This window comes from Lichenostomus cassidix, chromosome 23, assembly GCF_008360975.1.
Source record: "Lichenostomus cassidix isolate B80296 chromosome 23, HeHo_3.0, whole genome shotgun sequence".
NCBI lineage: Eukaryota > Metazoa > Chordata > Aves > Passeriformes > Meliphagidae > Lichenostomus > Lichenostomus cassidix.
In genome coordinates, this window is record NC_139503.1 from 4,300,840 (window position 1) to 4,325,322 (window position 24,483).

Genomic DNA, 24,483 nt, shown 5'->3' on the forward strand with positions numbered 1-24,483 from the left:
GATGCTTGCGGCCACTGCTGAAGCATTTGCTGGGTCCAGGTTTACAGGGATCTTGGAGCCAGAAGATTTTATAAATAATTGAACTATCCATGTTTATTTAGACTCTTCATTTGGTTTTAATTGTTGTAAGTTTTGTTGAAAGATCCCTATTTTGGGGCTTCTTGCCCTTTTACCTTGCTGCTTTACTGATCATTTTGCCAGAACCTTCCCTGTGCCCACTACACACATTCCTGCTTTCCCTCCTCAGAATTCACCTCCAAGGTGCTTTTGCCCCATGAGATGGGTACCCCAACCCTAAATCAGATTTGTGGCTGTTTTTGGGACTGTTTTGGGGTCGTTTTGTGGCTGTTTTCCGTCAGTGCATCTGGGGAGATACTTCCAGCCTACAGCTGAGTTCTCACTTTAGTATTTTCCTCAGAAATGTTACTTGGGAATATTGCAGCATTATTGAAGACATTCCACTCATCTTCCTCTCTGGCCATGCAATATCATGATTATTATTAATAGTATTTTATATTATTACCATTCCTGCCCTGGCTTCACACCTACTGCCAGGCAGATCCTTGCAGTTTCAGGAGCACTGAGATTGCAGCAACTCCAGGCTGGGAAAGACAAAATGCCCACACCAGGGAGCCATGAGCTGGGAATTTTGATGCAAAACACAAAATTAATGGGGGAGACTCACTCAGTGACGTTCATGAGACAGAAATGAACATTAAATCACCATCGCTCCAGGTGCTCACACACGAAGGATTTTGGCTTTCCCTCTTCCTACTGCACACAGTGCCAGCCTACACCTGACGAGTTTCCCACATCCCTCCCTCCAAAGGCTGCTCCTCAGGTATTTAAGGAATGGATGCTTCTCCCAAAGGACTCAATAAAACCTGGCTCAGTCGTTAGGACTGAGTTGCCAGACAGCAGAAACCACAGTCACTTTTTAGTCTTTGCCTAGACTGTGTAATTTGCACGTTTTCTTAAAGGTATTGTTCAGTTAATTATCCCCCATTAGCAAACATCTTGCCTTGCCTGGTTTGCTTCTGTACTAAGATTAAGCAGCAAAAAGGATTAAAAATGTCATTATGAGAGTCTAAGATGTCACAGCATTAAATACATATAGCTGGAAAAGGCTTTTCCTTCTGAAGAAATTAAATATCACTTCCACAGAGCTTTCTCATGCTGCTGTGGTAACATGACATTTGATAAAGCGTGAGCCACTCGCCAAGCCCTGACCCCTCTCAAAGCGTGGGGAAATATTTTGTGTTGAAAGCAACTCTGATGATCTACTGCCCTTTCATCTTTTTAATACGGCAGGACAAGTTCCAAATGATCAAATTATACGGAATTACTTGCACGTCTGAAGTGACTCTCTTGCTGGAGAGTTGCTGCCATCAGTTGTGAGCAGTTTGGAATTGGCTAAAGGAAAATTTTGGAGGAAGCTGTAACTAACCTTTTTATTCCAGATCAAGAACTCACAAAATAGGTTTTGCCTCCTATTTTTTGGAATGTTGCTGGCAGGCAGAACAGGTGCTGGTGATGTATGTCACTTCTTCATTCAAAGCCACTGTATTCAAGTGTTGTGTCTACACTGAATATGAAGGGACTTTCTAAATTAAGAACCTTTTCTCTGTGAGTGACTCTTCGCAAATTCAGGCTTACCCTGATCAATAGAAAATGCTGACAATCGCAACACAACATCAGGTAACCACCAGCAAATGTCATCAAGCAAAAATAGTCTTTATTCAAATTTCATGGAAACAGGAATCACTGTACTTTGCAAGACAGGGAAAAATAAAATAAAAAAATTTAATATAAAACAAGGATATTGTCACAATACCAGAATATGGAACTATACTTCTTTTCCCTATAGATTACTGCAAGTACCTCTATTTTTTTTCCTTTTCTCTGTGCTATTCACAACTCTGTAAGTCCAAAAAATATGGAACAAAAGTAGTATGAAACTTAAGACTTAGCACTTCCACTAAATGGCAGACATCAAAGGGCATCAATCGAGGGCAAAGACTGTTGAATCCATCATACCTACCTATCAGTCATCACTGCAATCCCACAAACCCACCAGGGTGCAGTGCTCATTCCCTGCAAGGCTCTCCCTGGAAAACAGGGCGATTTGGGGGCTCTAGGAAGAGCTGTATTTAAAGAGAACCTTTCTGTTGGATAGAAAATGAGCAGAGCAGCCTCACGCCAGGGAGCTCTGCAGGGAGGGAGCACTGCAGTTAATGACAGACTGATCATCAGGTTGTTAAAAATATACAGCATCGACAGGGTTTCTACTTCAATCACTTGGTTACAGCTACTAAACATGTACAAAAGACTTTTCCAACCACTCCAAGTGGGGTTGAAGCCAGGTTAGGATCTGGAGCAGGACCTTGACTGCGACCGGGAGCGTGACCCAGAGGCAGACCTAGACCTGGACTTGGACCGGGACCTCGGCTTTGAAACAGATTTGGACCTGGAACGAGAATCTGATTTGACATTTGGTTTGGATTTGGAAATGGACCTAGACCTGGAGCGGGACACTGCATCCTCTCCCTCGCCTTTTGCCTCCTTCTTGTCCGACTCGGATTTGAGCTGCTCCTTTTCTTTGGAGCCTGACCTGGACCGCTCGTGGCTGTCCTTCCTTCTCTTCTTGCTGCTGCCTTTGCTGTCTCGCTTGCTGCGCCTCTTGCTTTTCTCACTCTTGCTGCGGCTCCTGCTTCTACTTCTGCTGTCATCCCTGCTCCTCTTCCTACTTTTTCTTTTATCCTTGCTGTGGCTCCTGCTCCTGCTCTCATCCCTGCTCTTGCTCCTGCTTCTAGCCTTGCTAATGCTCTTCTCTCTGTCTTTGCTTCTACTCTTCTCCTTGCTCCTGCTCCTCATGCTCTCCCTCGCCTCTCCTCTGTCCTTACTCCCACTCCTGCTCCTGCTCTTTTCCTTGCTGCGGCTCCTGCTCTTGGCTTTCTCATCGCTGTTATGGAGAGTGCTCTCAGATTTATCCTTGCTTTTGTTTCGGGATTTCTCTGCACTCCTGCTGCGGCTCCTACTTTTATCCTCTTTACTTGGAGTCCTGCTTTTCTCTTTCTGGCCTCTGCTACGGCTCTTGCTTCGACTACGGCTCTTGCTTCTGGAACGGGACACAGACCTGGAAGTGCAAAGGCAACAGACAGCTCTGCTTTAGTGCAGCAAGGGTTTGAGCAAAGCGTGCAGAGAACGGGAGGGAAAAGAAAAACAAAGTGGTCCTGCTGCAAATTCAACATGATGCTTCTTGTTGAAGTGGGAGTATCCACTTCCCCCAAGACAAAGACATACCTGGATCTGGATCTGCTCTTGGAGCGGCTACTACTGGCACTGCGGCTCCTGCTCTTATGGGAGTGTCTGCTTCGAGAGCGAGACCTGCAACACAAGGAACCAGCTTCATGTTAGCACGTGTCCATGTCAGCTTGTGATCCCTGTGGGCAGAACCCCACGGGGTTAAAGCACCTTTCAGCAGCCAATTGTTGAGTTACACAACACAGTGACAAACTTAGAGCACCGTTCTCCCCACCTCTCATCCCTGCTGCCACGTCTGGCAGCGAGCAGGGTGCTAATCTGGAAGAAAAGATGCCAGTTTATTTAAGGGATCATCACTTTCCCAATCAAATCACAGTGTGAATACGGTGAGACACTGGCATAAAGCTTTGACTTCAGGTTTTGATTTCATAAGCAAGTTCTTCTAGGAACAGTAAAGATTTGCCTGAGTTGTCTTGCAACAACTTCTACCCCAGAATGGAAAGAAGAGAACACTTAGTGCTGCTGAAGCAGCTCTTGGTCAGACAAGGAAAGCAACAAATCTCTGAAAAACAGGGAACAGGTGGAGGTTTCCAAGCTGAGAAAGAACTGTTAGTCCTGGTGCTTGGAGAAGAACACAGTGTTCAGAGCTGAAGTGTTAGAAGCACCTTCTGTTTCATTCCCTGTGCATGGCTCCACCAGCCACGCAGCTGCTCCCACAAGGAGCAAGGGCAGAGTATCAGGGAAGAACAGTCCCAGGTGCTCAGGGAGCAGGTCCACACCTCCACCAAGGCAGACACCTCTGAACACAGCCCTTATTTTCCCTGGATAATAATACATTGTCAAAAAACAAGACCTGTTGAGAACCCCACACATTTCCAAGGTGTTTTGGAACCCAGAAGTCTTGACTCTCTGTATGTTCATATAACTGCAGCCTGAGATACATTACAGACATACCTTGAATGGCTTCGGCTTCTGGAGTAAGAGCGGCGCCGTCTCGATCCAGGTCTGTCTTCCACTAATCTAATCTTCCTGCCATTTACTTCTGTCCCGTCCAGCTTTTCAAGGGCTCTTTTCATGTCAGAATAGGATTTGAACTCAATCACACCTTCATTTTTCCTTCCTTTGTGTGCATCTGCATATGTCACTTCCCCTGCCTGACGCATATAATCCTAGGGGAAGAGGACAGAATCACCATCGCCTTGAATCCAGAGCCAGGCTTCCAGCTGACCCTGCTCACTTCTGACATGATGCTCCCTGAGCCTCTTCTATTCACAGGGATGTCACTGGTTTGACCCAAACAGCATCTGTAGTGCCAAATAACACACTACGACCTCACAGAGTTGGTGTGATTAGAACCAGGTTTGAGCCAAATGATAACTTAAGGTCTCCCATCTCGAGTCTAAGATCAAATATGCTCTGGACTCTAAGTTTCAAATTACAGAAGTGATTAAAGAAGTAAAATGCTTGCTCTCTAAATCATGTTTTTCAAAAATAATTGGGAAAGGTGATAAAGGTTGAATATGAAGAGGCAGGAAGCCCACAGACAAGCAGACCTCCCTTCATCCTCCACCTCAGCAGCACAGCTTGTTCTGCTGGAAGAAACCCCACAGAAGTCCAAGGTCAATTCATTTTCCCACTTCATGCTCCCTGACTTCTCTGTTTCCATCCCTGAACCCCTCTGTTTATTAGGGGGTCTGTTCTGCCCCACTTTGAGCAAGCTGCCAGGCCAGGGTAGCTTTCAGCCCCTGTGGAATTTGGCTGCAGTGGAAACAGGGCACAGAGCTCTGGTCTGGTTTGTTTTCAACACAACTACTCCCCTTTTAAGTACACTGAAATGAAAGCTATTCCCAAAAAAGCAGCAATGCATCCATTGGAGGATTAATCATGCCATGCTCTACTTACAATTTTAATACCAGAAGCAAAGACAAGCTACTGACGGTGTGAAGCATTAACAACAAAGACACTGGAAGCATCTCCGTACGTACCTGAGCTAGTGTAACAATTCAATTACAGACCAGTTTCTACTACGTCAAAGTTTGTCTAGAACAAATTTTACACACCCTTAAAAGAGAACCATAAGAGAAAGTGTTCCAGTAAGAACAAGTGGGTTTAACCATGGCTGCTCAGTTAGATAAGGAAGCACTGATCTTTTGGCATCTATCGAAATGCTGCTCCCTGAATCCACGATGTGGATCATCACGAGCCAACACGTCACCTCCAGAGTACTCAGAGGTACCGTGGGCTCCACAGTGTCACTCAACACCTCCACTGCTGAGAATCACCTGCCACTCCTTTGAACTTCAAAAATAACAGCTTTTGGCAGAGGTTTTGCATGATTACTCATTCTGGAAGCATTCTTTTCCTGAACTCTTCTTAAAACAGCTTTAGATGCTGTGGAAATTCCTAACAGAGACTGTGCAGGAGCAATGCTGTTGTTTCCAACAGCTGTAGCACCTTAGGAGGTGATGGGTTAAATCCAAACTGACAAGGGTAAACTCCTCCATCTCTAGTGAATCTTACCCCTGGCATGATTTGAGTCTGTTTTGAAAAGCCTTAAGAGAACATAAAACACATCTCTACATGGTGTTGGCTGGTGTTAAGGATCAAGTTACTCTCCCACTGTCTGCAGGTCCACCAGTTCAGCAGGTGCAACTCCCAGCCTGTCAGTAATGGTTTCATATACACAAATATACCCCTATATTAAGGTGTGTGTTACTTCCAAAATCTACTCCACACAGAGCTCTCAGGAGCTGGATCAAAGCAGAGGTGCACACCACTTTGCCTTGCCAAAGATGACTTTTACCCTTTGTGCTCTATAACAGAGAGAGGGTAAGGAAAGGGGCCCCATACCTTCAGATCCTGCCAACTGCAGCGGCTTGACAAATTTTCCACAATCAATCTGTATTCTGTACGGGTCGGAGGACCGTACTTATCTCTTCCGCTTCTTCTATAACCATATCCACCTTTAGGAGGTGACAAGCAGACAGCAGAGCTTCAGCCAGGGAAATGGAGCCTCGCTCTCCACCCCGACCGGAACTGCTCTGCCCCGTGTGCTCCCAGAGACATCACAGACCCCCCAACCCTCAGGGCTAAACCCAACCCCCCTTAGATCAAACCTTACAAAGACCCAAAGCACTAAAAAAGTTTTACTACAAGCTCATAATTAAACAAGGCACAGAACTGTAATTACACTAGAATTCACATGCAATTATATTAATATTATTTTTTAAACAGTTTGAAAGAAGAAACTGAATTAAGCCAGTTGACTAATGTTACTTACATTGCTTAAAGGCTTTCTGAATATCTGACATGAGTAAAGCTTTTCAGGCACCTATTTCAGATTAATCTCATCTGTCTCTAACCCTTGGGATCCTCACCACCCAGGTCTAATGGGAAAAGGTTGCGGTCGTCACATGGCTTCCTTTTTTTTTTGGTCAGCCAAGGGCCACAAAGGTCAAGGAGCCACTCATGGAAAGGTACCCCAAGGTCAGCAAATGGAACAGGCAGTCATCTTAGCCTCAAAGGACTCTTTCAATTAAAACATTGAGGTCTTTGTTAAATCTATGTTAAACATCACATTGCAAATAAACCATTCAAATAGTTAAACGAAATGATAATAATAAAAATGGTACAAGAAACTGTGTTTATTAATGTATCAATTAAAATAGTTTAATACAACAAACAAGTTAATAAATATTCAGATCAACAGTTACATTTACAGGTACAGAACACTAGTCACAACTTGGTATCGCTTTCTTTTTAAATTACTTTTTAAAAAAAAGAAGTAAAATAATGTTTTATTTAAAATAAGCCACGGATACAAATGCACAAGTGCTTACTGCGTCCAGAACCGTAACTGCTGTCACGACGTGGGCCCCGGGCGTGCTCCACAATCACTCTCTCCCCACACAGATCTTTCCCATTCAGCTCATAAACAGCATCATCAGCATCTCGAAGATCATCAAACTCCACAAAGCCATACCTGGGGAGAGGGAGGGAAAAGGGATCACTGGGAAGGAACTGAACTTGACATATCTGTGCTCAAAAGCAACTCGCGGGTTCCTGCAGAGCCCTGTCCTGCAGATGAGCCTCCTGAGCATACCTGAGGGCTCAAGGCCTTAAGCCTTGAAAAAAACCTAAAAAAAAATTTAAACCCCTCCAAAACCAGGGAGAGAAATAGGAAGGGATGAAAACACGTCTGTTGATTAATAAATGGATGTTTCACAGAAATTAAACAGGTGCTCAATTGAACTGAAAGTCATTCTTCATCAACAAGATGATAAATCATGTGAGAGTGTAATGGCTGAATTCATTTCTGTTAGCAAGAGATTACTATTAAGGAGTAATCTTTGATGAAATTAAGGGTGTTATCTTTCGTTTTGAAGACAGAAGTCAACCCCAACCATTAAATTAAGCACTACCCCCCACACATCAAATAAATAATCACAGAATTGTTCAGGTTGGAAAAGCTCTCCAAGATCAGAGAGTCCACCTTGGAGATAGCCTTAGTCATCCCTGGCAGTGTCCAAGGCCAGGCTGGACAGGGCTTGGAGCAACCTGAGATAGTGGAAGGTGTCACTGCTCATGGCAGGGGGTGGAACAGGATGGGCTTTAAGGTCTCTTCCCACCCAAACCACTTCTCTTTGGAAAGCAAACACTGATTTTGAACAGGGGAAGATGGAAGAATGGAAGTTTGACCTGAGTTCCTCAATCCACTGGAGAAGTTACATCCCTCTGTCCTGCAGGTATTGTATTAGGATGAAGCCTTGAACTCTTCAGAGCTGCTCAGAGTAATGCAGGCAGGTAAGTACACAACAACTAGTTTGGTTTTTTCCTAGAGACATCACAAGTAGCTTTTAGTGTGTTCATAAAAGATAAACAGGCTAAAAAGTCCAATTTTCTGGTCACTTCACACATTCACTACACACGCAGAGCTGAGACTGTCAGTGCAGCTCTGAGCAGGAAAGGGTATGAAAACTAAGAGCACACAATTAAAAACTGCAATTTGGAATGGAGAATCCTACAGGACCCACATTTTCATTTCCCCATCCTTCCCTCAGGTAATAATTGCTTTAAGCCATTGAATTGTAAGCTTAAATTACAATAAGTGAGTCCCAGTTAAGCTTTTAGAGCTCTGTGGTACCACTTTGCATTCCCTCCTCTCACTCCAGTATTCCAGTTTAGCTGCTCAAAGACCCAGTGGATGATCACCAAGGAGAACCCCCAGGTTTCCAGAAGCAACTGCAAGAATCTCTCCAGTCAAGCACCAGGCAGGAAGTTTTAATTTTTCCTAAGCAACACTAGAAATAAGCCACAGAGGAAGGCTCAGGAGGTGAGCACAGCTCAGCCCCGGGGCTGTCCCAAGCACAGACACAAAACCTGCTTGCTCAAGTTCCACTTTTGACAAGGAATTTAACTCCAAACCTGTGAGAAGACTTCCAAATATAAAACTAAAAAACTAATTAAATTGACTTAAAAGCACAAAGATAAGTCCCTTTGCCACATCAGCCACATAACTCAGCAGTTCCACAAGTGTTAAGAAAGTTTAGTTTGCTTTTCCTGCCCTCACCAACATGTATGAAACGATTCCTGAATGTGGGATTTACTCAGCAACATGAAAACTGACACCCCAAACATTTCCAAGCAGACACAGCAGGGCTGGAAAACAGTAGCTTCAGACATTTCAGCTAATCTTCAACAACACCTGAGGCTGTGTGGGTTAAAACGCTGACACGTGAACACTTGTTTGCTTTAATAATGGATTTTATTCATCCTATAAACCTGTTAAATGCCCACCTGCCAGCTCAGCCACCATTAAAATTTAATGAGCCTCTTTCACTTTAATGCTCAAGGACTAACTTGTACAAAAAATTCCTCTTTTCCATTTCTAAGGTGCAATTTATACCTGGCTCTCCTGGCTACATAACAATAAAATCCATATTCCACTCAGCCTTCTTAAGGAAGGCTTCAAGCTGGGTTTCTTGGAAAAAGAAAAGGCACCAGCACTCATGAGGCTTTGGGTGTTGGGGGGAAAACCCACCAAAAATACCAATTTGTTTTTTCTTGAAAAATCCAAACTTGAATGTGTTGGCCAAGTCCTGGAGGAGCAGGATTTGACCCTTGGAGCTGCAGTGAGGGCTTGGCTGCTGGGACAGCACAGGTGAGGAAAACACACAAGTACGGCAGGTTTGGGGTGTTTGGGGGGCACGAGACCCCCCTGGCAGCCTGGGGACTCTGGGAGCAGCTCTGCACCCCTCACCCAAAACAATGGGGCTCTTTTGGGGGGTAGGTGGTGTTATCCTGGGGTGCAGCCTGGCTCATCCCTGAGTGCTCATCCTGGGGTGCAGAGGGGTCTGGTGGGGATCCCTCGGGGTGACTCCCCTCCCTGCAGGAGAAGGAGCAGGACACAGGAGAGCTGTGCCCCTTAAGAACCGAGGTGGGAGGCAGCATGGCTGGGTAATAGAAACCAAACTTTGTCACAGAAACCAAGGTTTGTGACAGAAACCCCGGTGTCCTGCCCTCCAAAAAGGGGAATCCCATCCCTCCTGGCCCCTCCCCAAAGGGCGAGCCCAGCTGTCCTGCATCCACCCCAAACAAGGTGAAACCCAGCCGTCCAGCCTCCCTCATCCCCACCAATAAAGAGTCCAAGCAACCGCATCGCCTCCCCCAATAGAGGCCCAGCCATCCTGCCCCCCAAAAAAGGCCCAGACGTGGTGCTAACTTCACAAGAGGTGAAACCCAGACATCCTGATCCCCACTCCAAAAGGAAACACAGGTATTCTGCTCCCCCCAAGGAGGGAGCCCAGGCGTCCTGCTCCCAGCTCCATAGAGGAACCCAGCCATGCTGTCCTCTCCCCAGAACGGGAACCAGACAACCTGTCCCCCTCCCCAGAACGGGAACCCAGCCACGCTGTCCCCTCCCCAGAACGGGAACCTAGCCATCCTGTCCCCCCAAAAGGACACCCAGCCGTTCTGTCCCTCCTGCAATGGCAGCTCAGGCACCCTGCCCATCCCCAAAACAGAGAACCTAAGCTGCCCGCCAGTAACAGCTCAGGCTTCCCGTCCCCAGCGAGGGCAGCCCAAGCCTCCTGCCCCCTCACCCTCACCCCACGGCGGCCTCTCCTCCCCAGGCCCCTCCAGGGGCTCAGGCGGCCGGGCCTTCCCCTCGCGGCGGCCGGGCCGGGCCCGCGCTCACCCGTTCTTGAGATCCACCTCGAGGATCTTGCCGTAGCCCTTGAAGAAGCGCTCCACGTCGCGCTCGCGGGCCTGGTAGCTGAGGCGGCCGATGTAGACCCGCGGCATGGCGGGGCCGGGCCGAGCCCGCGGGGCGACAGCCGCCCGGGGGCCGCGCGCCCGCCTGACGTCACGGCGGCGCGCGGGCAGCGACGCGGGGAGACGTCACCTCGGGCCACGCCCCCCACCGCGCGGGCTGGCTCTTAAAGCGGCACTGCCGCGGGTGGGGCCCACCTGGGCGCAGGTGTGTCATGTTCCTAATGGGAGGAATTAGCGATCCGCCTAATGAGCGCGCCGAGGTGCTCGTGGGGTCCCCTCGATGGCAGGGGCTCGTTCCCAAAGTGCCGGGTCCTGGTGGGACCCCGAAGCACGCGGGGATGCGATGTGGTCCCCATGGCACCCTCGGGATGCTCAGGTGTGCATCAGGTGTTCCCATCCCGTTCCACAGCCAGAGCCGGCTGTTCCTCACTCCCTCTGATCAGCCACAACATCCCTCCTGCCATTTTTGGGGAATTATTCTTTTGGGGAATTATTTTTATTCTTTTGGGGAATTATTTTTATACTTTTGATTGACACGTCATATGCCTAAATCACACCAAATCACACCTGAGGCTCTTGGAACATACCAGCATTAGCAGCCACCCCCCTAAAAAACCCTACAATCACCTCCAAAGCCATTAATATTGTGTAGGTGCAACACCAGCAGCTGGATTTCCAACCGTGATGCTGCTCATTTGACAAGGAAAATTAAATTTATTTATTTATTCCTTCATGTTCTGGTGTGGGAGTGAGAGGTCGGAACATTTTGTGAAAGTATTCTCCAAAGCTTGTTGTGTTTTATAATTCAGCCAAATAAACGAGGGAGATAAAAGCTTTGCATTAATTTTTCTGGTTTATGTCATGCTTAATAGTGCTCATAACGATCTCCAAGTTCTCTTCTTGCTTTTTCTCCTCACTTCACCCATCGATCAGGAAGCACTGAGGCACAGAATGGGACATTGCCTCCAATGCAGGGGGGAGGAAAATACAAAATATTGGAGGATTTATTAGGGATGGAGGCAGAAGGGAGACGCTGGCACAGAGTTTATCCTGGGGCACACCTGCTCTGAGCTAAGGGAGTCTCAGTGCAAGGGGTTTAGGGGGGATGAAATGGCTTTGGCATGTCCATTTGGTAGCCAGCACAGCTGTGGGGTTTAATTTCAGCTGACACAACTGCTCCCTCCCAATTCCTCTGTCCACACACAATTCCATGGCCATGGTCCTCCCACCAGGAGTGAGTTGGGAACCCAGTGAGGTTCCCCAGTCAGGTTCTGAAGGCTCTGTGGCAAAGAAAATTCGAGGAACCCAACCCAAGGGAGGTTGTTTCCATTGCAAGATGTGTTTGGGGAACATTTCCCCTCTAGAAATACAGCTGGAATCAGCTCTGGGCTCCAACAGCTCTCTGGGAAATCAGGATTTTGGGGTTATTTCTGCATCTCCCACCTCCTGCTGCCAGGAGCTGGGTGCCACACTGTGATGTCACTGTGATGGAACACCAGCTGGAGGACTTCCCAAGCAGCTGGAGCCAGGGGACCCCATCCTGCTGCCTGCCAGGATCAAGGAGCTGGTCTGGAGGCAGCCAGGCTGTGGAAAAGTAAGTCAGAATGGAGCTGTCTTCACGGGAGGCATCCTGTGCTGCTGACCTGGAGGATCCAGCTTGGTGGGTGGCTCCAGCTCCTCCTGACCATCCTGGAGATGATGCAGGACTGTCCTGGGATGCTGCTGCTGGACCTTCCACAGACAAAAATGCTCCTGAAGATTGGCCTGATGAATCCTGCGACCCCAACATGAAATTTTGCTCCTGGGAGATCTCTGCCAGCACCAAACCTTCGGCTGACTCCTTCCTGGGGAAGCTCAGGGAGATCCTGAGCAGCCAGAGCTTCGAGTCCATCTGGTGGGGCAACGATGGCAACTGCATCGTGGTGGGAGAGAAACTCTTCAGGAAGGAAGTGCTGGCCAGGAGGGGACCCCGGAAAATCTTTGAAACCGAGTCCATGAGGAGCTTTTTACTCCACCTGATGTTCCACGGATTCCGCAGGATGGAAGGAGATTCTCCCCTGCTGACCTCCATGGAGGAGCTCCGGGCAGTGGCAGCAGCTGGGGCTGCTCTGGGGAAGGTATGTTGGCTTCTCCTGAGTTAAAGGTTCCCTGGGACTCTCGGGGAGGTTTAAGTTCAGATAAAATCAGCCTTGGCAAGGCTGGAGGCTGGGACAGGAGCAACAGACTGGTTTTGTCTTGGGATCAATTACTCCCAACATGCTGAGGGGCCTGGAAACTAGTGGGGTTTGGGTTTGTCCCTTGGTTTTTTGGCTTTTGAAAACCCTGCACTTCTCTGCTCCCGAATGCTCAAAGCATGAGGGTGGTTGTGACAATAAGGCTCTGTCCTAACGCTGTACTCAGCCAAAGCCTGAGGTGTGAAATGCCCTTGAGAGACCTTAAAACATCCATTTGCCCTTGCTAGTGGACCTGCCTCGGATCTCTTCCTCCTCGCAGCAAACAACTCTTTCCCTTTGCATTTTGCAGCTGCTGTTCTACTCCAACCCCTTTTTCACGAGGGATGACCCTCCCTGTGCCCGGAGGGCTGCACAGGCTGCTGGGGGAAGCACAAACCCCCTGGCTGTGTCCCCCCTGAACACTGGGATCCAGGAAAAACCCCCGAGGAGAAGCTGGGATGCCCATCCAGGGGCAGGAGCAGAGGAGGAGGATGAGGACACCCAGACAGCTACAAGCAGCAGCTCCACAGCCCCAGAGCCATGGGCAGACACCAAGCCCTGGCTGGGCAGTGCTGGACCTTCCCCACGCAAACGGCCCTGCAGCCACAGCCAGCAGGGACCTCCTGCTGCAGCCACAGCTCCTCTGCCACCCCACGCCTCCCCTCCTGCCCCACACAGACCCCTCACACTGCCCAAACTCCGGCCAAGGCAGCCAAACCGAGGTGCTGCACAGGTGGCCAGGGCTGCATTTTCCCTGCCCTGTGCTCCGTGGTCTGGGGTGGCCATGCTGGGGACAGGGTCAGTGTCTGGCCATGCTCCAGCCAGTGGTCACTGTCCCACCTGCACCTGCACTGCCAACGCCGCTGGACATCGGGCGGAGCTGGACTGGGCAGAGCAGGGGCTGTAGGGAGCTGTGGGGTCAGAGGGGCACAAAAGCAGCACAGGAGGAAGCAAGAACACACTGCTGGTTGTTGTCAGTAATAAATCTTTCCACGTTGCTTTGCAGTGTCACAGTCACTGTCCCACACCCAGGCAGGAGGGCATTCAGGGGCACTGAGGGTCTGGCTGCAGTTGGGATGGCCAAAGGCTCTGACCTTTGCACTGTCCTTGGCAAAACCCAGCCAGGGGTGACCCAGGGCTCCTCCAGGAGCTGTGGCAGCATCCAGGGCCACTCCAACCACAGCACCATGTCATTTGGGGCACTTCATGCCCCTTCCTCCCTGCAGGGCTGCAGGGAGATGACTTGGGCTTCCCACATCCCAGCCCTCTCAGCCCCAAAAGCACATGTGAGGGAACTGCTGCTCTTTTCACACCCTGAGTAAGCAGTCATTTGGGTTCCCAAACTCCCCCCAGCCACAGGGAGATGCAGCTTCCCCCCACCAGCACTTCCACACAAAGCTGTGGAAGCTCTTCAAGCTCTCAGTGGGCACCCAAAATGTGAAACACAAAGGAAAAACTAAATTCAATGGATCTGGAGGGCTTTTGCCCCACTCAAGTCTGTGGAGCTGCAGGTCAGAGGAGGAGGATCTGCTTGGAGGACACGAAGGGCTTCATGGAGGCCTCGAGTGCTGCCCTGTAGTCCTGGAGTGGCACCTCGGTGCAGGCTGGTGCTGCTAGCTGACCCCTGCGGATGAGCTGGCACAGGGTGTCCATCATCCCAGCCAGCCTCTCCTGGTCTGCACGGGAAGGAGGAGATCTCACTGTGCTGTGCCAGGGCTGTCCATCCCCCCTGGAAACACCTGAAGCCATGTGGGGTGTGGTGTGTCCCCAGCTCAGGCATGTGGGATGAGGGAAGAGACCCCAGCATGGTTCCTGCCTGAGCCCAGCACAGTGTCTCAGTGCCCTGGGAAAAGCAGAGCTGGTTCTGTGGCTGGGAGTGAGGATGGTGCTGGGTGGGGTTTGTCCCTGCTGCCACCTCCTGCATGGGGATGGACCCTCAGCCCCCTGGCCCAGGTCCCTCAGCCCACCCAGCTCAGGACACTTGGCCTGCCCAGCTCAGGACTCTCAGCCCACCCAGCCCAGGTCCCTCAGTTCCCTGGATCAGGACCCTCAGCCCCCCAGCTCATGACCCTCAGCCCAGGTCCTTCAGCCCACCCAGCCCTCGTCCCTCAGTCCTGGCTCAGGACCCCCAGCTCAGATCCCCCAGCCCCCCAGCTCAGGTCCCTCAGTACCCTGGCTCAGGACCCCCAGTACCCTGGCTCAGGACCCCCAGCTCAGATCCCCCAGCCCCCCAGCTCAGATCCCCCAGCCCCCCAGCTCACCCTGAGCGTGGTCCTTCCGCCACTGTGTCATCCAGAAGCCGCGGAGCCGCACGTCCCGGAAGATGAAGGCACTCTGTGGAGAGGGAGAGTGACCCAGTGACACCTCAGTGTCCTCCTGGGCACCCAGTGACACCTGTGTGTCCCCTCCCAGCGTGACACCAGTGGAAAGTGGCAGTGAAGTCCCTCAGAGCTCCCATTTGTGAGCCAGGGACGTGGAGAGGTGACTGTGAGGTGTGGAGTCAGGGCAGGTTTGATGCTCAGCACCTGCAGGGCCATTTCCCCACTGGAATTTCCCAGCAGTGAGGGGATGGGGACAGGCAGTGGAGCTCAGGGGACAAAGCAGGGCCATCCCCAGTACTCACCACAGGCACCATCACAGGCTGCTTTGCCATCCCCCCGTAGGTGACCATGGTTCCCTTGGGCCTGGAGTTGGAAAGGGGTTTTGGGTTGTGTGGTCCCAAAAGCACAGCTCTGACCTTGTCACCTCCTCCTCTGCCCTCCCCAACCCCCCCAGGGCTGTCTTTGCACCCAGGGCCCTCCAGTTACCCCTCAGATCCCACTTTCCACTCTCCTCTTGCTCCCATGCACCATCAGCTAGGTTTGCAGCTCAGTGCACCAATTACACCTGGCCAGGACCTGGGGGACCTTCTCAACTGGACCCCAGCTCCCCCAGCCACCAGCAGCATGAGACTTTAAACCACTGCTGTTACCCAAAACCACTTTTCCACTCCTCTTCCCTCTCCAAAAGCTCAAGAGGCTCCAGAGCAGGACCCTCTAGTGCCAGTTTCTGTCCCCAGGCTTCTGCCCAAGCCACCCCCCAGCCAAACTTACTGCAGATGTCGCATCATCTCCGTGGTGCTTTTGCCTCCAACACAGTTCAGGGCAAGCCGGGGCCTTGGGGTGCTCTGCAAGGGTTTGTGACAAAAGGTCCCAAATGTTAGGGCTCCTTTAAGGGATTGGAACCATGACAAAGCATCTGCCTTAAACTCAACATTTGCCTGAGGTTATTTAGCTCATTAATAGCATCATTAGCTCGTTAGCATCATTTAGCTGAGAGCTAAAATCTATCAGAACCAAGGAACAGCTTGGGTTGGAAGAGACTCATTCCAATCCCCATCTGCAGGGACACCTCAGCTAGACCAGGCTGCTGGACCTAAAATCTGTGAACCTTCCCTTGTGGCAGCAGCAAAATCCCTCCACTAAATCCTGATCTAGAAATTTGTCCTTCCCACCATCCCTGCACCTTTCCCCAGAGTTGAAGAGCAGTGACAGCCCTGGACCATCTGTCCAGTAGGATCAGCACTGAGGTACCTTAAATATCTCTTTCATCTCTGGCTTTCTCAGCATCTCCTCTGTGATGACATGGTCAGCGCCCAGGGCCATCAGCCTCTCCACCAGCTTTGGGAGATCAGGTCTGGGGAGGGAAAAAGGAGATAAAAAAAGAGGACTTGATGAGCCAGGAAGCAGAGTGCCACCTCCTTCCTCCTGCTCCAGCATCGCTTGGGGACAGCAGGGCTGGAGGACACCTTGGAGGAGCAACCAGGAGAAAATCCTGGTTTGGATGGGCAGGATGAGCAGATCCAGCTCCCAAACTCGCTCCTCCCAGGGGACTCACCTGTCTCTCACCACGTTGATGGTCTTGATGCCAGAGGCCTTGGCGATCTGGATGACAGCCTGGCCAACACCACTGTTGGCAGCGTTCTGGATGACAGAGTCACCTGGAGGGGAACAAACCCAGATTCCTGTCGCTGTTGAACCGTTAACAGAGAGAAGAAGTCCAGGTCTTCAGTGTGCCAAATGTCTGTTTTCATTAATTAATTTCAACTTATATAGACTTTCAAAGGTCACTCGGATTGGTCAGTTCAAAACCTCCCCCCAGGCCGATTGGCCAGGCTTGAATCATTCATATCTTGAGACACTGTTTCAACAACATCCAAACTTTATCTTTGTTTATAAAACACAGGAAGAAGAGAGAAAAATTTCTCATGGGAAAGGTCTGTGCTCGCCACAGATTCCCACTGCAGAGGCAGCCAGGAAACCCACCTGGCACTGCTCTCCCGAGGCAGGGCCATACCTGGTGCCAGGCTCTCGAAGTCGGCCAGCAGACGGAACGCTGTGCAGGGGTTGACACTCAGAGTGGCAGCACAGAGCACTGGGATGTCACTGGGAACCTTCAGCAGGGAATCCTCAGGGAACACTCCCTGTGTGCGCCACGTCCCTGGGCATGGCAGCACAGCCACAGCAGGGGTGGGAGGGGAAAGGGGCAAGGAGGAAGGAGGAAGGAAAGGAGAGGAAAAGAGAAAGGCGAAAGGCGAAAGGCGAAAGGCGAGAGGAGAGGAGAGGAGAGGAGAGGAGAGGAGAGGAGAGGAGAGGAGAGGAGAGGAAAACCATCAGTTCACATCGGGAACCAGCTACACCCTGGAGAGGGAATTGTGGAATGTGTGCCCATAGGGGCATAGTCAAAATACTGCAAGAGGCAAGGAATGGATTCCTCACTGCCTGCCCAGATTTATCACCCAGCAAAGCCTAATCATTTCCCAGAGAGATAATGGCACTGGGGCTCCTGGATGTGTGTGTAGAGATAATGGAAATACTCTCCATCCTATGGATGAGCCCATACATTCAAAGCAAATTTAGTCAGCTTTACTCCCTCTATACTTATATCCAATTTAACCCTCTATCATCTATTTACAAGGTTTTTATGCTTGAAAACATCCCATTTGGCTCTTAACTCCATCGTTTTCCTTCTCCCATTTAGTAAAAAGCCTTTTAAGAAGAAACAGGCAAAGAACAAGCTGTTCCACTAAACCAGAACCAGCAAATATCAGGCCATTGGTATTGTGGAGGAGCATGGCAGACATTTGTTGGGAAATAAATTACCACACTTTCCCAGCAGAGCAGTATGAAAGAGAAAACTGCAGTGAGATGCCACCATGACCTTGCCCAGGTGAAATGTTTTATCCCAGGGCTTTAGGGAAGCTCTAAGCTGCTGGGGCAAAATGTGGTTGTTTCCAGAGAAGCAGAGATTGCTGCCATGCTTTATAGTGGCACAGACACCCCATAAAGGGTCTGTGCTACAGAAAAGAAGATTATTTCTAAATTTAAGTCTGGCAGAAGCACTGGTATTGCCACTGCTCCTATTCCAGGTGCTCCAGGGTTTTGCAGGGTAAGTCCTGTGCACAGGAACTCCTTCCCTGGGGACTGCCATCCCTCCTGAGAGCCTTCCTGTGTCTGTGGAGGATGAGCAGCATCATTCCCTGGGGCTGGGGAGCAGGAATTGAGCTTGCTTTAAAAAATACACATCAAAAATAACAATTGAAAGAAATAAATACCTTTTTAAAAAGGCAGTGAAAATAAATCAAGATACAAACAGGTAAGAAATGACTCCATCAATTACCCCAGCTGGCTCATTGTATTTATGATTGGGCTCATATGGCACTAAATGGGTTCCAACTCCTGCTTCTCTTACCCAACATTCCCTAATGGAGCTTAGCTCCCCATTTTGAGTCCCATCCCATTAGCTGTAATTGCAGTAAGTTGAGGAGCTCCTGGCTCTACCCACACCCTGCAAAGCTGCTTTGGAGACTTGTGATTTTGGGACCCCAAAATCCCCACAGCAACTCCCTAAACACCAGTAGCACAGTGAAGGGTTTGCTCTGTGGGCAAGGGCAGCTCCCAGGGGCCTCAGCATCCCAAAACCCCCCCTGGGAAGATGCTCTGCAGGTGGGGGATGAGTGAGGAGCCAGCAGGATGAACTCACCAAGCCCAGTTTCTGCAGGGATGACCCAATCCCCAGGTCTCAGAGCTGTCACACGGCGCCCAACCTGCAGCACCTCCCCGACACCTTCGTTCCCTCCCACGGCTGGCAGCGGGGACAGGATGGGGTAAGTGCCTGTTGGGAAGCTGGAGGTGAGCTGTCACAGCCCAACAACCCCAGCCAGCAGCCATCTCCAAACCCTCCCAGGCAGGAGATGGACGTGGATGATCCTCGTGGGTCTCTTCCAACTCGGAGCATCCCACAGTGATCACTGTGCAAAGTGTTAATCCACCACATTACCCTGGATCATGTTGATGTCAGCAGGATTGATGGGAGCTGCCAACATCTTGATGTGCACATCACAATCCCCCAGCTTGGGCACTTCCAGCTCCTTCAGTCTGAACAGGGAGACACAAAGGAAAAGGGCTTTAAGGCTGGTTTGGTGATGTATTCTGTGCTGTGGCTGATGCTGGAGGGTGCCTGGATCACCTACACACCACACCTAAGTTAACAGCCCCATCCCATCAGAAAATCAGATTTATGTCAGACACATGGACACATTTTTGGAGGAGGCTGCCTGAAACAACTAAGAAATTGAAAACAAACAAACAAAAAAAACCCAAAACCAACAAACAAAGGAACACAATCTTGTGTCACCAAGCCCAGTGATGCTCACTAAACTTAAAAAACTCAGCAGGTTGCGTAAAAAAGCCACTGTCTTGGTTGGGGATTTTACAGCTCGTCCTGCCCCACTCAAGTATTACAGGAACCTGGGATATTTTTGTAAATCTGTGAGAAAGGAGAAGTAATGAAGTACAAGGCAAGATTGGCCTTGCACAACCAATGGGGTGATAGCAGCAAATTTCGGGAAAAAGAAGTGGTGACAAACACCATTGCACAACTAAATGATCATTTCGAAAAGCAGTCCTTCTCCAAAAAACTGGGGGAACAGGATGCACCAGGATAATGTATCAGCATGACCTGAGCTGGTTCACATGGAGCAGCAAGACCTCCAAGTCTCCTCCCTTGAAAAAAAATCCTAAAACCCACCAAAATATGACTTTCTCCTTTCTAGGCTTTCTGATGCTGAGCGTCAGCAGCTGTCCCAAAAAATGCTTGTGGTGCTGGTTTGGTTCCTAAATTTGGACCTCAAGGGAAATCCCCTTCAATGGAACACAACCCAGGATGAAGCTGGGGTGCAGCAATGGTGTAGCTCAGACCTCCCTGTTGTACCCCAGATTAGGCAAGAATGGGCTTTTTGGGAAAAATAAGAGTTTAAGGCAAATTGAAGGAGCAGCAGCAGGAGGATCAGCCCCACCATCCACCTGTGAGACCATGGCACCAAAGAGCATTGGGGCATCCCAGGGTCCCCCTGTGTGCTTGGGAGCCTCGGAGCACCCTTGGCTTGGCCATGGGGGTCCCACAGGGACCTGCAGGGACACCTGGGGTGGGCAAGCCCTGACCCGCCCTGGCATGCACCCCAGTACAATGCCCCAGTGCCTGCAACCCTCCTGTATTACACCCCAGTCCAGCCCCCCAAATCCTGCACCGCCCTGTAATGCAACCCCAATTCCTGTATCCCTCCGGAAATGCACCCCAGGGTAACCCCCAATTCCTGCATCCCCCTGTAACGCACCCCAGTACAGCCCCCAATTCCTGCAATGCACCCCAAATTCCTGCACCCCGCTGCAATGCACCCCAGTACAGCTCCCAAATTCCTGCACCCCCCTGCAATGCACACCAGGACAGCCCCCAATTCCTGCACCCCCAGTTCCTGCATCCCCTGCAAAGCACCCCCCCGTCCCCTTACTGCACGACAGCTGCGGGCTCCCCGTGCCGCTCATAGAGCAGCCCGAGCGGGGCTGTCCCTGCCGCGGCCGATCGCGCCCGCACTGGGGTGGTCAGTCCTGGGGTGGTCAGCCCTGGGAAGGTCCGAACCGGGAAGGTCAGCCCTGGTGCGGTCAGCCCCGGGGGGATCAGCGCCCCGCGCAGCGCCCGCGCTGCTGCCCGCTGCATTCGGCTGAACTCGGCTGAACTCGGCTCCGCTCGGGTCAACTCGGCACTTCTCGGCGCCCCTCGGTTCAGCCCGGCGCGGCCAGCGGTGACGCGCCAAGTTAGCCCCGCCCCCTGCCTGGCCCCGCCCCATCCGCTCTTAAAGCGGCACCGCCACTCCTGCGCTGAGCGGGTGGGGTCTCAGTGAGGTCTCAGCGGGGGCTCAGCGGGGTCGCCCCGCGCCCTCCCGGGGTTCTGATTTCTTCGGGTTTGTCCCCAAAACGCCCCTAAAATAGTTAACCGTGTCTGTGTCGGCGCACCCAGGCTCCCTGTGCGAGGGGCCTCGGTGATGGGAGCAGGAGGGTCTTGGTGCACGTGGTCACTGGAGATCATGGAATCATTTAGATGGGAAAAGACATCCCAGAGCATCGTTGTGAGACACCCCTGGGTGCCTGGAAGAGTCCAAGGCCAGGCTTGGAGCAACCTGGGATAGCTGAAGGTGTCCCTGCTCATGGCAGGGGATGTAATGAGATGACCCTTCCAACCCAAACCATTCCATGATTTTGGGCAGAAAAGCCCATTTTCTCTGATTTATTAGCCAGTGGCTTCCAGCCGCCCTGTCCAGGATGGACACACTTCCAGCAGGGAGAGCTGCAGGGAAATGTTCATCAGATGATTATTGAAAACAACAGATGCCTGACACAAGTGTAAAAAAAACCCCTGATAGTAATTTAATTCAATGTTTTGTATAATTATCTTGAAGGAAAGGTCTCATTTATTCTTCCAATTAAAACTGATTAGATCGGAGGGGGAAAAGAGAAGCAGAGCCTCCTGTCTTCCCGATAAAACTGTCACAGAGAACAAACAGTGGGGCTTAAAAATAATTTCTCCTCTCACGTGGGATTGGACTTCTCCGGGTTGGTGCTGAGAGCAGCTCAGCACAGTCCATGTAATTAGCAGATTCCTTCATTAACACCATCCCTTCCTTTGCCAGCCCAGGAGCTCTGCTGGTCCCCTTGGCCTGGAGCACCCAGGGTGGGTGAGAACCCCAGGGAGGACCAGGGTGGGTTGGGAATTCCAACAGCAGCCAAACTTGCCTTGGGGAGCTTCTTGTTGGGAGATCCAACAGGATCCTGTCCCTGCCAGCCTTTGGCACCTGCAGTTTTGGGGATCAGTTCCATCCCCACTCTGCACTGTTGGGTTCCAAAGGCCACCAGCATCACCCTGAAACCCAAATGTTTCCCCTGACTGCTCAGCCCATCCCATTCTCAAGCACCTGGTGGTTTATTCCCATAGGATTGCTTTGTGAAGGATTGATATCCAAGCTGATCTGTTCAGCCCCACAGATTCTGATCCTGCCAAGACTGTCCCCATCCCAGTGACATGGCACACACAGCCCCTGGTGGGCACTGAAACAAGTCCAGCTGCTCAGGGCAGGGTCCTTTCTGGCTCGTCCCTAAGGCTGTCATGATCCTAAATAAAAGATTTAGCCAACCTGCTTGGTAGCTCACATAATTTTTTTAATAAAAAAAGGAAAACAACATATTCTTTGGGGTGTGAATTGATTTGAATTCAGGTTCAAGATGAAGGAAAAGTTCAGGCTTGGAAAGAACCCTCTTCCAAAGTGCTGGTGAGGGGTTTTCTGCCTTTTCTGGGGTCTGATTTGGGGTTCCTCACAGGGCTCAGAGGTGTTCCCATCAGAGGCTCTGTGACAACACAGGGGAGAGAGAGAGAAAAAGAACTTTTCTCACTGGTTTCTTCAATTCATAAGAAGTTTTGATGTCACCTGTGGGTGGATATAAAAGTCTCCTGTGTGGTGGCACCACGAGGACAGCAGAGTCACCAACAGGCTTTTCCCACCTGGTTGGTCTGGTGGATCCTGGGCACATCCAGGTCCTGCCAGCACCTTCACCTCTGAACAGGAATGAGCCTCCTGAGCAGGTTGTGCTGCCTCCAGCATGGCTGGACATTTCAATCAGCATTTTAACCTAACTGCAGCAATAAAATAACAGCATTTTAACAGCCTCAAAACATGCAGCTTTCCTAGGACGCCAGGATTGCCTCAGATATTTTGGGTTGGATGCACGAGCAATCCATGGAGGATGCTGATGCCCCTGCTCTGCCCCACATGGGAAAGGGTTAATCACTAATTAACCAAATGAGAGGCCTCTCCATCCCCTTACAAACGTGTGCACCCGCAAATCACAGCTGGCAGACGATTTATGGTTATTTTGTTAATGTTTCTCCTGTAACAAGCACAATTTCCGGGTGATTAATGACTACTTCATATCCTGGAACTGCACTTTTTTATAGGAGAGACGCATGAAAATCCACTTTCAGTCGAGGGTTTAGGAGTGGGTGGGGAGAGGAGGAAGAGGAGATGATTCCTCTGCGCCCAGCTGGGGGAAGGAGTGATGTCCTCTGCTCCCCTCTGCCTTAACCCCTGCTATTGTTAATGAGCTCTGATTTATCACATTATCATGATTTATCCAGCCATTGATTAATTGGAGTTGCTCACTCACGGGCACGGCTGGAATGCAGAAGTGCTGCTGATAAATTGGGTTTGTTGCTGCTGAGGGGATGCAGGGTGGAACAAACACCTTCGTGGCACCAGCGTGACATTTAGGGATTTGATCCCCAAATCCTGGTGAGGACACAGATTTTTATCCCCTGGTTTAGGAGGAGTTGAGCCCAGCAGGTTCAGCCTGACCCCAGGAGCCTCGTGTGGGCTGTGCTGCCTCCAGCTCTCCCAGCGCTTCATCGAGTTAATGTGGGATTATTAATTAACTGCTTATAAGATTGATGCGTTTTTAATTAAAGGGAATAATAATTTATTGCCTTTCCTCCTTTTTGGTGGAGAAATGGAAGGTGTGTCTGCTTTGCTTAGGGCTAATTAAGAAAGCTGAGGCTGGAGAGATTGCTGGGAAGGGTTTTTTTGGGGGGGATTTTGATGTTTTGGTCATCCCAGAGCAGCCAGATGTGGTCTGAGCCCTGCTGGATCCCCTGGACATGATGGGGATGGGATCTCAGGGCTGGGATCTCAGGGCTAGGATGCACCAAAAGCTTCTGTAAACAACAAAAACAATAAAATCACTTCCTTTTCCAGGCAGAGAAAGGGATGCTCAGAATCCCCCATGGGGGAAGGCAGAGGGGCTGCCCTGACAACCCTGAGCTCCTCAAACCCTTTTCTTCTCCCTTCCCAGCCCCTGCAGCCACCATCCTCCTCCTGAGCCCACTGCAGAGTCTTGGGCTCACTCCATCCCCACCTCCTGCATTTGGTAAGGCTCAGGAGCAGCTCAGCTGTTGATTTTCCCATTCTGAGCCTCATTCCCCCCAAAGCCAGCAGAGCTGGCAGAGCCCCATTGCACTGACATCAATCCCTTTTTATTAGACATGCCTGAACCTTTGAATGCAAAACACAATGTCCTCAAAGGCTTGCTTTACATAATCCTTGCTTTATCCCTGAATCCCTCATTTAACACCTCTGATGGAGATGGACAATCCCATAAACTATTGAATCCTTCACCCAAAAACTTGTGCCTGATGCTCCCAGCTCCACGTGGGGATGAGGTGGGATGGGATGGGATTTAAGCACACTGATGGCTGTTTCTTTCCTCTCTGATTTTTTTAATCCCCTTATAAATTGTTTCATTGTAAGATAATTAAAAAAAAATGTATAGAGAGAAACACAACGAATGGAGAATTGATGAGTTCTGATCCTCTG

General features: G+C 50.4%; 3 protein-coding genes across 5 annotated transcripts; 1 reads left to right on the top strand and 2 right to left on the bottom strand.

Moving 5' to 3' along the window:
* Window positions 1–1,713: 1,713 nt before the first annotated feature.
* On the bottom strand, window positions 1,714–10,645 carry SRSF4 (serine and arginine rich splicing factor 4). 2 transcript variants are annotated; one of them, XM_085081008.1, is made up of 6 exons: window positions 10,460–10,645; window positions 7,104–7,246; window positions 6,115–6,227; window positions 4,219–4,433; window positions 3,304–3,387; window positions 1,714–3,136 (listed from the first exon to the last, which is right to left on the bottom strand). In XM_085081008.1, exons 1-6 carry the CDS (start codon window positions 10,564–10,566, stop codon window positions 2,365–2,367), a joined length of 1,434 nt encoding a protein of 477 aa, XP_084937134.1. In that variant the 5' UTR covers window positions 10,567–10,645; the 3' UTR covers window positions 1,714–2,364. The 2 variants fall into 2 exon arrangements, with proteins under 2 accessions (XP_084937134.1, XP_084937136.1); XM_085081010.1 differs by lacking the exons at window positions 7,104–7,246; window positions 10,460–10,645 and adding an exon at window positions 6,545–7,088.
* On the top strand, window positions 10,565–13,934 carry LOC146427884 (uncharacterized). Its single transcript, XM_085081563.1, has 4 exons — window positions 10,565–10,741; window positions 12,029–12,130; window positions 12,345–12,653; window positions 13,060–13,934. Exons 1-4 carry the CDS (start codon window positions 10,565–10,567, stop codon window positions 13,654–13,656), a joined length of 1,185 nt encoding a protein of 394 aa, XP_084937689.1. The 3' UTR covers window positions 13,657–13,934.
* Window positions 13,718–20,863, bottom strand: MECR (mitochondrial trans-2-enoyl-CoA reductase). 2 transcript variants are annotated; one of them, XM_085081101.1, is made up of 10 exons: window positions 20,578–20,861; window positions 19,068–19,165; window positions 18,771–18,902; window positions 17,085–17,228; window positions 16,626–16,728; window positions 16,322–16,424; window positions 15,842–15,915; window positions 15,373–15,433; window positions 15,011–15,083; window positions 13,718–14,425 (listed from the first exon to the last, which is right to left on the bottom strand). In XM_085081101.1, exons 1-10 carry the CDS (start codon window positions 20,781–20,783, stop codon window positions 14,262–14,264), a joined length of 1,158 nt encoding a protein of 385 aa, XP_084937227.1. In that variant the 5' UTR covers window positions 20,784–20,861; the 3' UTR covers window positions 13,718–14,261. The 2 variants fall into 2 exon arrangements, with proteins under 2 accessions (XP_084937227.1, XP_084937229.1); XM_085081103.1 differs by lacking the exon at window positions 18,771–18,902 and having other exon boundaries at window positions 20,578–20,863.
* Between the last annotated feature and the right edge of the window lie 3,620 nt (window positions 20,864–24,483).